The sequence below is a fragment of the Mustela putorius genome, unplaced genomic scaffold (assembly GCF_011764305.1).
Source record: "Mustela putorius furo isolate JIRA1106 unplaced genomic scaffold, ASM1176430v1.1 tig00000695_pilon_pilon_pilon, whole genome shotgun sequence".
Lineage (NCBI taxonomy): Eukaryota > Metazoa > Chordata > Mammalia > Carnivora > Mustelidae > Mustela > Mustela putorius.
In genome coordinates this window covers 2,561,982-2,575,193 of record NW_025421447.1, presented here as the reverse complement: position 1 = coordinate 2,575,193, position 13,212 = coordinate 2,561,982, and the positions used below count along the sequence as shown (strand labels likewise).

Genomic DNA, 13,212 nt, shown 5'->3' with positions numbered 1-13,212 from the left:
CAGGGTCCTGGGATCAAGCCCAGCTTCAGGCTCTCTGCTCAGCCCGAAGCCTGCTTCCCCCCTCTCCCTCTGCCTGCCTCTCTGCCTACTTGTGCTCTCTCTCTCTATCAAATAAATAAATCTTAAAAAAAAAAAGGTTGGGCCTTTTCTTCTTTGTTGATGGACATCTTAAATTTTATAGTAAGTCAGTAGCAGTTTTATTCATAAGTCAGAGTTATCCTTACTGTTCCTTGGAAGCTTTAGCTTGGGGTTCCAATACTAATTTATTTTGTCTTTTACCCAGATGAAATTGATGTGATTAAAGATGAAGCATCTATAAAGGGTGTAGGTAATGGGGCTTTTCTGGTTTTCCAGTTTTCTGGGTCATTTTATGTAGCAGATCTTCCTAACAGCTAGATGACATTTCCATTGCCTCCTATTTCGGGAAGAAGAATGAAAACCATCTGTTCCCCATTTTTTGCCACCCTGACTCACTATGGGGAAGGAAGTTTTGCTGCTCTGCTTACTGGTAACAGAAGTATGTGGTCTGTGGCCTCTGTACGACTAAGGCTATTATCATAACCTTTCCTCTGAGCCCAGCTATATTCTGAAATTCTCAGGGCCCTTGATTATTTGCCTTAAACAATGATAATTAGAGCTTCACCTTGTTGCCCTTAATCCCATGTGTTGCTGCCTCATTAGTCCTTAAACATACACTGGAACCTGGGATCGTCCTGCTCAGGTGTTATTGCAGATCCATCCCATTAGGCTCCTCTTTTTAATTTTCTTTAATATGGCTAATCATTATTCCCTTTGAATTTGTTAGAATTAGATTATAGGTCTGTATCAGTAGTCTTTGTATATGAAGGGCAATATTTTCCAGTATAAATGGGGGTAGCTTGGGGGGTAGGGGGAACGACACAACAGTCTGTCTTCCTGAGTGTTCATGTGTCTCCAGTGTGATCATCAATGAAGGTTATGGGGATGACAAACCCTTAAAAACTGATTTAACCTTTCAGAGTAGATTTTCTATAGATAGGTTCTTTTAGTCATTTTGTAAACATGTTCTTAAAATCTTTCCTAAATTTAAATGGATAAAAGTAATAATACTTACGAGATTGAACTACACAATTATCTTACATTACCCTTTTAGCTCTACGGGAAGAATTATTAATTAAGCCCTAGACTCTCCAGTGAGTCTTATGTATCTCTTATGCCCTTTCTCTTTCAGCCATGGTATCAGATGAGACGCTTTTATCCTGATGATGTTAAGTGTATCAAGAACAGATATATTTCCTGGAGAACTGACTAAGAAAAGGGACTAGAACAAGAATGGAGTATGCATAAGGGCTCTATGAGTATGGAAGAAAAGGAAGGGATATTTAAAATCCCTATCCAAAAGGATTTAGTATCACAGAGCAAGAGACAGGAGCTCATTGTCAGGTTTAGTTGGACTCAAACCCCAATTGTTTCAGTGTGCTTGATAGAAATTATGGGCCCTAGTGTGTGTGTGTGTGTACACTTCTGATTGTGGTTTTGTTTATTCTTTTGACAGCATCAGGAATCAAGAGATCCGTGCCGTCTGAGGTGAGTTTGATACTGATACATATTTCTGAAACTTTAATTCTGGAATAGAAGGATACCTGTTTATGACATCTTTATTTTCTCCCTACTTGAATCTTGGAAGCTAGATAGGATTTTTACATCTCTTTGGTAAACTAGAGATTAAACAGCTACTTTCATTGTAGTTTATTATAGATAGTAATAATAGCTCGCATTGATTGAGCATTTTTTTTTAATGTATCAAAGGTAGTGTACCGAAGAGTTAAATAATTTATCTAAGCATCCTTTATTCTTATTTAATCTGGTAAACACTCCTGTGAGCTAAGTACCATTGCTATCCATGTTTTATAGATAAATAGAGTGAGGATTAGAGGTTCTACAATTGGCCCAAGGTCACACAATTAATAAGTCTGGGATTAAAACCCCCATAGTTCGTCACTAAAGCCTACTCTTTGGTTTTGCTGTTACTGCTTCCTGGTTGCATAGCTTCAGTGAATTTGAAGAACTTCTTTTAACCATACAGATGCTGTTAATTTCCTGAGTTTCTCTTTTCTGTGCAGAATATCTTCCATTTACTTAACTTTCTTCCTATTCAGTATTCCCCAAACCTCTTATTTCTTCCCTCTCTCCTGGGTTTTGTGACTGGATTTCAGAGTGCAGACCCCCTTTGGCCTGAGATTTTAGGTTTTTCTCTTAGAACCTCTTCCAAGATCTTTGAAATGATATACTGAGGGTTTTCTGATAGTAAGGGCCTTAGAAAGAAGAGTAGACTTGAATATCAGGCCCTAAGATCATGACACCCTATTTACACTGGCTTTTTTGCCTCTGGCTTATTAACTTAATGAGTACTAACATCACGAAGAATACCTTTGCGTCTTTTGTGTTTCATCTTGATGTGGGAAATAGCCTTCTAAATTCTGCTGTACTGGTATTACTCCTTCCTTATTTTAGGGTCTATCCTGTGGGTGGAAAACAAAGCCATATCATGTTCCCAGGAGTCTCTTCAAGGCACTGAGGGCTCCTATCTCAGAGGAGTTATCTTATTGCCTCAGCTTTTTAATTCCTAAGCTTGCAGTACTTGCATTTGTGAGTGGCTAGATCATTTTTACTGGTGAATGCACTTTGAGCAGGTAGTTTCATGTCAGGTTGAAAGTTACAGGGGTAGAGGTTTCTGAAAGAAAGCTGGTGAAAAAAGATGGAGGTCTGTGGAACTACGTTTAACCTGCCTTTTGTGAACTAAGGTTTGTTCTTTTTCCTGGAACAGCTGTTTCATAGTTCTCTTGTCTCTACTATTCCTTAATGTCACTCATTTTTTTATGTCTCCCCCCCCTTTTTTTTTCTCTAGGATCAAAAGTGAAATATGTGTCCCTTGGAATTTTCTGTGTCCTTTTAGCCAGTTAATTCATTTGGAAACAATACTAAAACTGTGTGGGTCTTGTGAAGATTTTACAAAATATTTGTAACGTAGAATGGGTGGGTTGAGTGTTCAGTTTGTTTTAATGTATCACAGTAGCTATATGGTGTTATTAAATGGGGATCATATGCTAATTTTGATTCTTCTTTTTCCAGGTTCCTTATGCCTCTGGCATGCCCACCAAGAAAATAGGCCACCGAGGTGTTGATTCCTCAGGAGAGACGACGTATAAAAAGGTGTGTCTGGGTGGAACACTCATTTTAGTCCAGGAAGGGATAGTTCTGTCCCGTTGGTTTTATTCTCCACATTTTGTCTCATTTCTTGATATCCTAAGCCTTTGCACAAGAGCTATCATACAACTTGGACTTTAGAGTTTGCTTTCAGTTCTGGACCACTTTGGGAGGTGCTCAGGCTTCCCAAGGACAGTGTTCAACCTTTCCCTTGAGTGTTTATACCTTGTTTGATACAGTGTATGTAGATATCTTGGAGTTCCTGGAGTTCTGGCCCATGTAAATTTTTCTTGTGGGTGTTCTCTGTCTTTATTGCATTGTCAGGTACCTGACCAGCTCTGGGAATGGGCTTGAGGCCCTTGTCAATCCAGCAGTTACTTATTGAGCTCTACTTATGTGCTGAACATTGAGACAAAAAGATGAGTTTCTAGGCTAATTCAAAATCTAGTTATATATATATGTATGTGTATGTGTGTGTGTATATGTATAAAATTTGGGGGGCAGAGGGTAATCTCTAACAGGACACCTGGCTGGCTTAGTCAGTAGAGCATGCAGTTCTTGATCTCAAGGTCATGAATTTGAGTCCCACATTGGGCATGGAGCCTACTTAAAGTAAATTAATTTCTGACCCTAACATGGGGCTCAAACTCATGACCCTGAGATCCAAGAGTCACATGCTTTTTACTGACTGAGCCAGGCAGGTACCACTCTAGTTAACATTTTAGTGCCTAATGAAGACTAAGTAGAAATACAAGTAATTTAATACTTGGTAAGAGTCGGGGATAAGGGAAATCATTTAGAACAAAACTGTCCAGTAGAACTTTCTACGGTGATTGAAATGTGCTATAATCTGTGTCCTCCAGTAGTAGCCACTAGTCATACTTGAATGTGGCTGGTAAGACTGAAAAGGCAGATTTTCAGTTTTTATTTTAATGAACTTAAGTAGCTGTCTCTGGCCAGTGGTAAGTGTTTGGATCTAGATGATTTGATATTTTCCCATGGGATTGTAAGAGTGAGGTTCTTGAATTCATTGCTTTTGACTATAGTGTGATCATTTTAAATCTAAACACTTCTTTCAGAAATAATTAGAGTCGGGCGCCTGGGTGGCTCAGTGGGTTAAGCCCCTGCCTTCGGCTCAGGTCATGATCTCAGGGTCCTGGGATCGAGTCCCGCATCGGGCTCTCTGCTCAGCAGGGAGCCTGCTTCCCTCTCTCTCTGCCTGCCTCTCTGTCTACTGTGATCTCTCTCTGTCAAATAAATAATAAAAATAAAATCTTTAAAAAATTAAAAAAAAAAAAAAAAAAAAAAAAAGAAATAATTAGAGTCTTTCAGGCTTTCTCTTCAATTAGGAACTTTTTTTGCCAGCCTGTCATCCTTGGGACATGAGTCAGGCTCTGCCTTAAAGGACTGAAGCTTCTGTAGCCAGGTAGTCCATCGGAATATCAGTCCGTATTTTAGTTACAGTCTATATTTCATGAATAAAATGTTTGGAGAGCCCCAGACATTCTGCACACAGGAATCTTTGAAGTGAGATTTAAAATTTTTCTCTCAGTACAACATATCTTCCAAATGTTGATGTGGCTTGTGGCTTCCAGCTATAAATTTGGAGAAGTAGGAACACCTTGCCTAGCTCAGGCTGACTCAGTCCTGCCTTTGCTACTGTGTATTTTCATATCCTTGCAACCTTTAGCAGGCTTAACTGCCATGTAAAGCAAGAGGATGGAGGAATTGGACTGCCACCGCTTAGTCTGAAGTACCAGAAGTGCTATTTGCTTTTGAGTACTTCTTCTGGCTCTTCTCTCCTGAGTTTTTATTGTTCTGATCAGATTTAATACTAGAAACTTCCCTATTTTCTCTTCTGTTTCTCAGACAACCTCATCTGCCTTGAAAGGTGCCATCCAGTTAGGCATTACTCACACTGTGGGAAGCCTGAGTACCAAACCAGAGCGTGATGTCCTCATGCAAGACTTCTATGTTGTGGAGAGTATCTTCTTCCCCAGGTACAAAGTTTAATGTTCAGGGGAATGTCCTGGGAAGTGTGGCTTTTTCATATCAACCTCAGGCCAGTTTGGGGGGTTCAGGTCTAATTTAGGCATGTGCCTAATGTCCAGTCCTTAACTTGATCTTGGGGTGATAAAGGAATAGGAATAGAGATTTTAGAGAGCAGATGGTGTCCTTTGAATGCTTCCATAAGCCTCCGGCCTGTGGTGTGAGCCCTAAAAAGCAATTCAGTGCACTGGGTAGGGGCAGTCTGACTCCCTGTGCCATGTCTTAATCCCCATGTTGTGGCTTTGTCCCACTAAGTAACGACTCATCTAATCCCTCTCTTTCTATCAAAAGGGGTATATTGGCCTGCTTCTGGGTTACTTTGAGTGTCTGCCCAGGGTGGACTTCCCGGGTGACAGGGACTGGTAAATTACAGCTTTTTCTTTTTTAACCCTACAGTGAAGGGAGCAACTTGACCCCTGCTCATCACTACAATGACTTTCGGTTCAAGACCTATGCACCTGTTGCCTTCCGTTACTTTCGGGAGTTATTTGGTATCCGGCCTGATGATTACTTGGTAAGCCCTCGTTCCCAGGACTCTATGACTCCAGTATCAGAGGCCTCCTCCTAAAGGAAGACCCTTTCTCCAGTCTTGCTCTAATATACCTTTAGAACAGAATTGCATCTGTACTTAATTTCTGGTCGGACAGGCCCTGGTATTTCTGAACTTATTTTCTTCTTCCTGGGCCCCAGTACTCTCTTTGCAGTGAGCCGCTGATTGAACTCTGCAACTCTGGAGCTAGTGGTTCCCTCTTCTATGTGTCCAGCGATGATGAATTCATTATTAAAACGGTTCAGCATAAAGAAGCGGAGTTTCTGCAGAAGCTGCTTCCAGGATACTACATGGTGAGGGAAGAGGAGCACTGGCCACCTCTGCTGCCCATTCCACTCCTAGACAAGGCTGGGGGGCTCTCTTGGGACACCTGCGTGGCTCAGTCAGTTAAGCATCTGCCTTATGCTCGGGTCATGGTCCAAAGGTCCTGGGATCAAGCCCTGTGTAAGGTTTTCTGCTCAGCGAGGAGCCTGCTTCTCCCTCTCCCTGCCCCCTGCTTGTGCTCTCTCTCAAATAAGTAAATAAAATCTTTAAAAAAGGCTTGGAGACTCTCTTAATAAGGGCAACACAAAGTCAGCATTTCTGTCTTAAAAGATGTAGTTTGTTTTGGGGCTTTTTGCCCCATCTCTTTTGCCTCTCTGGGGCTAAAGGGTTTTTTATGTCTTTTTTTTTTTTTTTTTTTTTTTTTTTTTAGATTTTATTTATTTATTTATTTTTAAAAGATTTTATTTATTTGAGGGAGATAACGAGAGAGAAAGAGCACACAAGTAGGAGCAGTGGCAGAAGGAGAGGGAGAAGCACACTCCCTGAAGAGCCCCACGTAGGGCTCCATCCTAGGACCCTGGGATCATGACCTGAGCTGAAGGCAGGCACTTAAATGACTGAGCCACTCGGGGACCCCATCTGTCTTATTTTAAGTGTTATTTGACTTAGACCATCCTACCCAGAGTTGAAATTCAGTGATAATTTTGTTTTCTGTTCTTAATCCACCTGCTACACTAGGGAATGAAGTTACTTCTACTCCATCTTAACTCTGAGTGACTGCTCTCAGAGCTTCTGGAGAAGTTAGTTTTGCTTTGCATCACAGCCACAAGAATATACTATACCAAGGGCTTAGAGTTAAGACTTTTTCAACATGATCTTTTCTTAAGCCTCTCTAAAAGAATACCCATCATATATTAAGTATCCTGACTGATTACTGTATTGGACAGTCTGTGGCTCCATTAGTTAAGCATCTGCCTTCGACTTAAGTCATAATCTTTTCATCCTTGGTGGCGATCCAATCACTGAGGTAGATGAATTGGGAAATTGTAAACAAATTTGATGTGGGCTTATGGACAGATAGATTGTACCTGAATCCCATATAGCAGACAAAGGAAAGAGAGTGGCAACTTTTACCCTTGAGTTTCACTGAAAATCGTCTGACTTGTTCTCCTGCTTCTTTTTACTTTTGTGCTCTCAGAACCTCAACCAGAATCCTCGCACTTTGCTGCCTAAATTCTATGGACTGTACTGTGTGCAGGCAGGTGGTAAGAACATTCGAATTGTGGTGATGAACAATCTCTTACCACGGTCGGTCAAGATGCACATGAAATATGATCTCAAGGGCTCAACCTACAAACGGCGGGCTTCCCAAAAAGAGCGAGAGAAGCCTCTCCCCACCTTTAAAGACCTGGACTTCTTACAAGATATTCCAGATGGTCTTTTTTTGGATGCTGACATGTACAGTGCTCTATGTAAGACCCTACAGCGTGACTGTTTGGTGAGTTTATTATATTTCCTTCCCTGTCAAATACCAGAAATCTCAGCCACTAAAACAGCTTATTGTTCTTAAGGTTCAAATCAGTGCAAGATGGGACTCAGTTCCTTAGCTCCATATGTCCCAGACTTCATTTAAAATAACTTTTGCATTAAGTTATTGCTGAGCCTTTACATTTTTGTGTTCTGTTATCCTCCCCGACCTGGCTTCATTTTCTTTACCTCTCCTAGGCCTCATAATCTTACAGTCTCCTTATTTTCATACCAGTACCATCATTCCTCAGATCTTGGTCCTGCCTGCCAGATTCAGATTTATGTCTTGGAACCTGAGTGCTGCTGAAGGAAATCACACACCTGTGTCTATTCCACCAGCATCTCTACAGGTTGATGCTATCTGGCCTATTGTTCACCACTCCACCTCCTGTTCCTCTCAGCACAGATGTCACATGATTGCAGCCTACAAACCATTTTCTGACTGCTATCCCCCAGCCTTGTTTCTAAGCAGACTACCCCTCTATTGTATTACATACTATCCATTTGTCCTGCCCCCATCTCCAGTTTATAAACATGTCTACGCTTACCCATCTTTAATCTCCTTTCTGCCCAATGTGATGGCTTCTTACAGGTCACTTTTTCAGAACTGTTTCTTTAGGGTTCTGTTTCACATCTTGCTTCCTTTCCCTTCCCTGGCTTCAGCCTCTATCAGCTGTTTTCTTTCTGGATGTAAGCCAACTTTTATCTCTTCCATCTTAAGGTTAGGAGGATTTTTTTCTTTCTTCTACTACTTTTTTTTTTTTTTTAAAGATTTTTATTTATTTGTCAGAGAGATCACAAGTAGGCAGAGAGGCAGGTGGAGGGGGGAAGCAGGTTCCCTGCTGAGCAGAGAGCCTGATGTGGGGCTCAATCCCAGGATCATGACCTGAGCTGAATGCAGAGGCTTAACCCACTGAGCCACCAGGTGCCCTGAGAACAGAAACTCTTGAGTATCTTTGTATCCCTGTGAACAGGCACAATGCCTGCATGTGGTAGGGCTTCAGGAAATACTGACCTGAATCAAAGCTGGTCATATAAAGTCCTGCAACAGATTCACTCCATCATGAAATGTACTTTGACCAGACTGTCCTTGTGGATTTTTTTTTTTTTTAAAGATTTTATTTATTTATTTGACAGAGATCACAAGTAGGCAGAAAGGCAGGCAGAGAAGGGGAAGCAGGCTCCCCGCTGAGCAGAGAGCCCGATGCGGGGCTCGATCCCAGGACCCTGGGATCATGACCTGAGCCGAAGGTAGAGGCTTCTAACCCACTGAGCTACCCCGGCGTCCCTACTTGTGGATTCTTAACAGCACAAATATGTATTCCACATTCTCTTGAATACAGGGCTCTTTTCACAAAGAGATACAAGGAAGGAACAAGCAAAGAGGGTGTTGTGGGCTAGGCAGTGGCCTAATATATATTTACTCAAATAGAAGAAAGCCGAGGGGATAGAAATAATGAGTGACTAGAGGAGGTTAATCTGTTCTTCCCCAGGGAGTAGGAGGAGCAAAGGATAAGCCTATAGTTAACCCTGAAAGTCAAGAATAATTGAATCTTGGGGCACCTGGCTGGCTCAGTTGGGGGAACGCGCACCTCTTGATCTTGTGGTTTTGAGTTTGAGCCCCATGTTGGGTGTTGAAATTACTTGAAAATAAAATCTTTAGGGGCCCTTGGGTGGCACAGTCAGTTGAGCATCCAGCTCTTGGTTTTGGCTCTGCCCCTCTCCCTCCCCCTCCCTGTGTGCCTCTCTCTCACTCTGTCTCTCTGTATCTCTGAAATCTTGAAAAAAAATAATATCTTAAAAAGAAAAAAAATGAGGGCACCTGGGTGGCTCAGTTGGTTAAGCGACTGCCTTTGGTTCAGGCCATGAACCCGGAGTCCCAAGATCTAGTCCCACATCTCACTCCTTGCTCAGTGGGGAGTCTGCTCCTCCCTCTGACCCCTCCCTGTCTCATGCTCTCTCTTCCTCTCCCTCTCTTTCTCAAATAAATAAAATCTTTCTAAAAAGTTTAAAAAAAAAAAAAAAAAGATGGGGCGCCTGGGTGGCTCAGTGGGTTAAAGCCTCTGCCTTCGGCTCGGGTCATGATACCAGGGTTCTGGGATCGAGCCCCACATCGGGCTCTCTGCTCAGGGGGGACCTGCTTCCTCCTCTTTCTCTGCCTGCCTCTCTGTCTACTGTGATCTCTGTCAAATAAATAAAGTATTTGGGGGGAAAAAAAGATTAAAAAAAAATAAATAAAAGAATAATTGAATCAGGAAAGCTGTGAGATCCTAAAAAAAATCTTCATACTTCTCAAGGCTCAGAATGTGTTTTTTTTCCCCTTCCTTTAGGTGCTGCAGAGCTTTAAGATAATGGACTATAGCCTCTTGATGTCAATCCATAACATAGATCATGCACAAAGAGAGCCCTTAGGCAGTGAAGTGCAATCCTCAGCTGACACTCGCAGACCAGCCCCCCAAAAGGCTCTCTATTCCACGGCTATGGAATCTATCCAGGGCGAGGCTCGGCGAGGTGGCACCATGGAGACTGATGACCAGTGAGTGGGCTCAGGGGCAACAGGGTGGAGAACATAGAGTCATGGTATTTTTTTCTTGAAGAAAGGATGCAGCTCCTGGAATAAGAATAACCCCGACTCAGCATTTAAGCTGATAGCATTAACACTTACAAAACTGTAGAACTTAAGAATGTAAAAGGAAAAGAAGAGGTCTTAAGTTGGGGATCTGTAGTACATCTGGGAAGGAGAGCTATTTAAAGTTAAAACACCTTTCAAGAAGAATATACTCAGAGCCTTAGACACACGTCAGCCTATTCTATTAGAACTTCACCAGAAGTAATTTACTATAGGCCGCTTTATGGAAGGCGCCTTTCTCACCATGATGGATCTATCTATCAAGGAAGTATATTTACTGAAGCATCAGAAATGTCTTGTAAGTGGTTTTATTTTGTTTTGTTTTGTTTTAATATTTCATTTATTTATTTGTCAGGGAGAGAAAGAGAGAGAGAGCACACAAGCAGGCAGAGAAGAGAGGCTGGCAGAGGCAGAGAGAGGCAGAGAGAGAAGCAGGCTCCCTGCTGAGCAAGGAGCTCTATCCCAGGACTCTGGGATCATGACCTGAATGGAAGGCAGTGACTTAACCCACTGAGCCACCCAGGCATCCCAGTGGTTTTACTGAACCTCAAGAAGAGTGTCCTAGTGGTGTGAGTTAAAATATCAAAGTACTGAGGAAGTGCAGAGTTACCTGAGCGTTTTCAGTGTTGCTGAGTAGGGGTGACTTTAGATTCTCTTTGGTAGAATTGGGGTTGGAGAGCAGACGAGTGAGACTTAGAGAGAAAGAGGTTATAATTCATACTCCAGAGTGGCTCTTGGGGTTGGAGGAAGGTTTTCACTCTTCCCCAGCTTATGAAAGATGGGGCAGTTATGTTTAGGTCTCAGTTCCCTATCCTGATCTGACTCGAGGTGAGGAGAAGCCATCATGTGCCAGGCCAGGGGTTTTCTTACTGTTTTCTTCTTGTCTTCTGGAACAGTATGGGTGGCATCCCTGCCCGCAACAGTAAAGGGGAAAGGCTGCTGCTTTATATTGGGATCATTGACATTCTCCAGTCTTACAGGTGAGGAGCATATGGATCCCAAATGAGGGGACAGAGTGTTTGCAGATAACCATTCACATTTCTCCTTTAGCTGTGTTTGTCACTAAATTCTTCCTGAAACAGGAACACAGCGGGTTGGATTCTAGTGGCTTACCTCCTTGGGTTTCAGATGGTAGTTTATTTCCTTGATTTTGCCTGTCTCCCTGGCTTCGTTACCCTGCCACCATCCAAAACATAACATATACCTCTGTGGAGAACTGAGTCAGTCCTCAGAAGCACTGGGGTAGAACACACCATCTGTCTGGCTCTTTGTGAAAAACTTGTGAGATGAATCATACTCCACATTGGGGTACTGCTGGAAACATGTTCCTCTTTTCCTTGGAGGAAAAACCAGAGGATCACTGTGTCCTGTGCTATTAACCTATGGAACTGAGGCAGTGAAGTGACAAGGAGAATTTGGAAATGCTAGGTCCCAGTGTTACCCCTTTAAACAGGTTTTTATTTATTATTATTTTTTTAATTTATTTATTTGACAGACAGAGATCACAAGTAAGCAGAGAGGCAGGCAGAGAGAGAGAGGAGGGAGCAGGCTCCCCGCTGAGCAGAGAGCCCGATGCGGGGCTCGATCCCAGGACCCTGGGATCATGACCTGAGCCGAAGGCAGAGGCTTTAACCCACTGAGCCACCCAGGCATCCCTTTAAACAGGTTTCAACTACTAGTGAAGACTGGACAGACCTTGGTTTACTATTTCACAGTATTATCATCCGGTTTTAACTCATGTCTTCCAGGCATGCTCATCTGTCCCTTCACTGTTCCTTTTGTGACAAATGTTCTTATCCCTGACTTGCCAGGGACATACTAAGTTCCCTTTTTCAATAGGGGAGGTAATGAACTTCCTTAGAAACAGCTTTGATCGCTGTCCTGAACAAGTACTACTGTGTCTGTTCTTTGGAAAGCATGTGTAATAGAGGGAGTGCTTTCTCAGCTTCTTTTAACTTCATAAAAGAGAAAACTGTCATTCATTTAAAAACTTGGTGACTGTGCGATACACATTTTTCTTGGCAGGTTTGTTAAGAAGTTGGAGCACTCTTGGAAAGCCCTGGTACACGATGGGGTGAGTAACAGTTTGCTAGTGGCTCTCCTCCTGGCTCCTTCAGTTGTGATTGACGCCCTCGATTTCTTCTTTCTTACTTCATTTGTGGGTTCTGCCCTTCTGTTAGGGTTTCAGCCTAGAGGAAAATAGCCCTTGGACTAAATAGCGATCCTCTTGCCGGGCCTTCCCCCTCTTTAACTCTGCAGCCATCTCTTCTGCTCTGTAGGACACCGTATCAGTGCATCGCCCAGGCTTCTATGCTGAACGGTTCCAGCGCTTCATGTGCAACACAGTGTTCAAGAAGATACCCCGTAAGTGGCTTCTACCAGATGACCCCCCAATGACTCCCTTACTCCAGGAGATGGGTGGGCAAGACACCTCTGTCAGGGAACTGCCAAAGCCTCTTCTGCTCCACCCACATCCCATGAGAGCTGCTGCCCGTCTTTATGTCAGTCACTCTGTCTGTCCCAGTGGTTTCCGAGTTGCTGCTTTTCCCCTGGCTCTCCCTTCGTGTGTCATTGAGGTGAGGGGCATTTCTGGGAAAATTGGTGGGATTGGGGCGGGGTGGGGGGTAGGGAGTGGCATTGTGGGAGCAGGATCCATGCCATAGGCTGAGATAAAGCCAGACTTCTAGACAGAGATAGGCAAGCATATTACCAGTCTTCTGTTTTCTCTTCATATCCCCAGGGCCAAGGAATTCTCAGACTAGGATCAAAGGGTTGGAGAAGCATTTACTGATTGTACTTAGCAGTCATTCTTACTCTCTTCCCTCAACTTTCTTGGTTGGAAAGTGCCAGTATTCTTCTTTTCCAGCCTTCCAGTGCTGCTGCCATTGGCAGATTTCCAACTCCTTCTTCCTGTCTCCTCATTATAGGCCTCAGTTGTTCCTCAGTGTGGCAGAGAGGACTTAGGCATGCCAGACAGTATTAAAAAACATGGGAAAATTCCTTCAAA

At 42.9% G+C, this 13,212-nt stretch overlaps 1 protein-coding gene across 4 annotated transcripts in view; it reads left to right on the top strand.

Annotated features, from left to right (window-relative positions):
* PIP5K1A (phosphatidylinositol-4-phosphate 5-kinase type 1 alpha) overlaps nt 1-13,212 on the top strand; it is a 38,889-nt gene that overhangs the window by 19,322 nt on the left and 6,355 nt on the right. For all 4 annotated transcript variants that reach the window (XM_045083089.1, XM_045083088.1, XM_013047964.2 and 1 more), the window contains exons 3-12: nt 1,535-1,566; nt 3,112-3,192; nt 5,056-5,186; nt 5,632-5,749; nt 5,926-6,078; nt 7,248-7,547; nt 9,907-10,112; nt 11,102-11,185; nt 12,231-12,279; nt 12,485-12,569. In XM_045083089.1, coding sequence (XP_044939024.1) covers nt 1,535-1,566; nt 3,112-3,192; nt 5,056-5,186; nt 5,632-5,749; nt 5,926-6,078; nt 7,248-7,547; nt 9,907-10,112; nt 11,102-11,185; nt 12,231-12,279; nt 12,485-12,569 — 1,239 coding nt within the window. The remainder of the gene's footprint in view (nt 1-1,534; nt 1,567-3,111; nt 3,193-5,055; nt 5,187-5,631; nt 5,750-5,925; nt 6,079-7,247; nt 7,548-9,906; nt 10,113-11,101; nt 11,186-12,230; nt 12,280-12,484; nt 12,570-13,212) is intronic.